We start from the raw sequence: 2500 nt of genomic DNA, 5'->3' as shown, positions 1-2500 counted from the left end.
GATCCAAAAAAATCCTTGGAATTATTCCCTCTCCTCCAACTCCACGGGGGGGGGGGGGCAGAACTGGCACAAAGTGGGGGGAAAAAAAAGCCTAAAAATAGCCAAAAATGCCAATTCTGACCCAAAGAAGACCAATTTCTCCCAGTGGAGAAATTCCAGGGATTCTTCTGGGAAACCCCCCCAAAATTTCAGGGGGGGGGGACAAGGGAGGACAATAAGTTTGTTAATGGGGGGTTGTTCTCTCTGGGATTTTTGGGGATCCTCGTGGCTCTGGGGGGGGTTCCCTGTGGGATTTTGGGGGTCCCCGAGGCTCTGGGGGGGGGGTCCCCATTAGTCTGGGGGGTCCCTGTGGGTTCCAGGAGCTCGCTGTAGGTTTTGGGGTTCCCTCTGGGAGTTTGCGGGTTCCCATGGCTCCGGGAGGGTCGCTGTGAGTTTTGGGGTTCCCCATGGCTTCAGGGGTTCCCTGTGGGATTTTGGGGTTCCCTGTGGGATTTTGGGGTTCCCCGTGGGTGGGATGTCCCTACTCCTTGAGGAAGAAGCGCATCTTGTCTGCCATGAACTTCTTCTTGGGGTCGCTGTGGGTTTGAGGGGTCCCCGTGGCTCTGGGGTTCCCCATGACTCTGGGGGTGTCCCTGTGAGTTTTGGGGTTCCCTGTGGGATTTTGGGGTTCCCCGTGGGTGGGGGGTCCCTACTCCTTGAGGAAGAAGTGCATCTTGTCAGCGATGAGCTTCCTGTCAGGGTTTAGGGGTCCCCATGGCTCTGGGAGGGTCGCTGTGAGTTTTGGGGTTCCCTGTGGGATTTTGGGGTTCCCCCTGGCTCTGGGGGTCCCTACTCCTTGAGGAAGAAGTGCATCTTGTCCGCGATGAGCTTCCTCTCGGGGTCGAGGCGCTTGAGCAGCTGGGCCAGGGCGTTGACGGTGGCGTCGGAGCTGAGCCCCGTTCGCTTCGTCTGGAACTTCTTCAGCAGGTCCTTGGTGGTCATCGGCTTCCGGGACAGGTACCGGCGCACGGCCTCCTCTGTCAGCTGAACCTCCCTGGAATTGGGGGGATCACGGGGGTCAGGGGGGCTCCAGAACACCCAGAGACCCCAAAAATACACCATGGGATCGGGGTGACCCCATAGAGACCCAACAGACCCCATAGACACCCAACAACCGCCCCTGATCCCAGGCACGGCCTCCTCTGTCAGCTGAACCTCCCTGAATTGGGGGGGTCACGGGGGTCGGGGGGGGCCCAGAACACCCAGAGACCCCAAAAATACACCATGGGATCGGTGCAGCCCCATAGAGACCCGACAGACCCCATAGAGACTCAACAACATCCCCAAGGGCTCTGGGACCCTCCTCTGTCAGCTGGACCTCGCTGAAATTTGGGGGGTCACAGGGGTCGGGGGGGGCCAGAACACCCAGAGACCCCAAAAATACACCACGGGATCAGTGCGGCCCCATAGAGACCCGACAGACCCCATAGAGACTCAACAACTCCCCCAAGGGCTCTGGGACAGGTCCCAGGCACAGCCTCCTCTGTCAGCTGAACCTCCCTGGAATTTGGGGGGTCAGGGGGGTCTCAGAACACCCAGAGACCCCAAAAACACACCATGGGATCGGTGCGACCCCATAGAGACCCAACAACCCCCCTGAGATCTCTGCGACAGGTACCTGAGACCCCAAAGTGGGACCCCCAAAGTAACCTGGGACCCGCAAAATTGGACCCCCAAAGTAACCTGGGACCCCAAAGTGGGACCCCCAAAGTAACCTGAGACCCCCAAAGTGGGATCCCCAAAGTAACTGGGACCCCCAAAATAACCTGGGACCCCCAAAATTGGACCCTCAAAGTAACCTGGGACCCCCAAAGTAACCTGAGACCCCCGGGGGGCTGCCGGGGGCTTCTTGTGGCCAAAGGGCACAAGGTCCCCAAATCCCCCCAAACCCCCCGCCGAAGCCCCCCCACTGACCCGCTGCTGGGGGTGCTCTTGCCCGAGTGTGGTTGGGGGGTGCTCTTGCCCGAGGGGGGGCCCGGATCCGCCTTCAGCCTCTTCTGGGGGGGGGGGGCTCCGACCCCCCCGGGGGGGCTCTGCGGCCTGGGGGGGGCAGGGAGGGGTTAAAGGGGGGGTTTTGGGGGGATTTGGGGACCCCCAACCCACAAGAGATGCCCCTGAAGGAGGGGGGGAGATTGGCCAAATATCCCCCCTGAGCCCCCCCCAGACCCCCAAAAACACCCCCAGACCACAAAAAACACCCTCAGACCACCCTGTACCCCCCACACACCCCCAGACCCCCAAAACCCCTCCCTGGAGCCCCCCAAAGACCCCCCAAGCCCCCAAAACCTCCCCAGACCCTCAAAACTCCCCTTGACCCCCAAAACTCCTCCCCAGACCCCCCAAACCCCTCCCTGGAGCCCCCAAATCCCCTCCCTGGACCCCTCAAAGTCCCCCCAAATCCCCCCCAAACCTCTCCTTGGACCCCCCCAAATCCCCCCCCCATCCCCTGTAACTACCCCCC

At 61.2% G+C, this 2500-nt stretch overlaps 1 protein-coding gene across 1 annotated transcript; it reads right to left on the bottom strand.

Moving 5' to 3' along the window:
- Nucleotides 1-645: 645 nt before the first annotated feature.
- Nucleotides 646-2079, bottom strand: LOC113980349 (general transcription factor IIF subunit 1-like; the record flags this gene model as incomplete). The annotated part of the gene is made up of 2 exons (XM_027707572.1): nucleotides 646-1033; nucleotides 1954-2079. Coding segments are annotated over 2 exons (331 nt in total), but the record flags the coding sequence as incomplete, so codon positions are not given.
- Nucleotides 2080-2500: the final 421 nt, after the last annotated feature.

This window comes from Neopelma chrysocephalum, unplaced genomic scaffold (genome assembly GCF_003984885.1).
Source record: "Neopelma chrysocephalum unplaced genomic scaffold, ASM398488v2 Primary Assembly neopelma1_93800, whole genome shotgun sequence".
Classification (NCBI taxonomy): domain Eukaryota; kingdom Metazoa; phylum Chordata; class Aves; order Passeriformes; family Pipridae; genus Neopelma; species Neopelma chrysocephalum.
The sequence above is the reverse complement of the archived record's forward strand: the minus strand, read 5'-3'. Positions and strand labels throughout refer to the sequence as shown.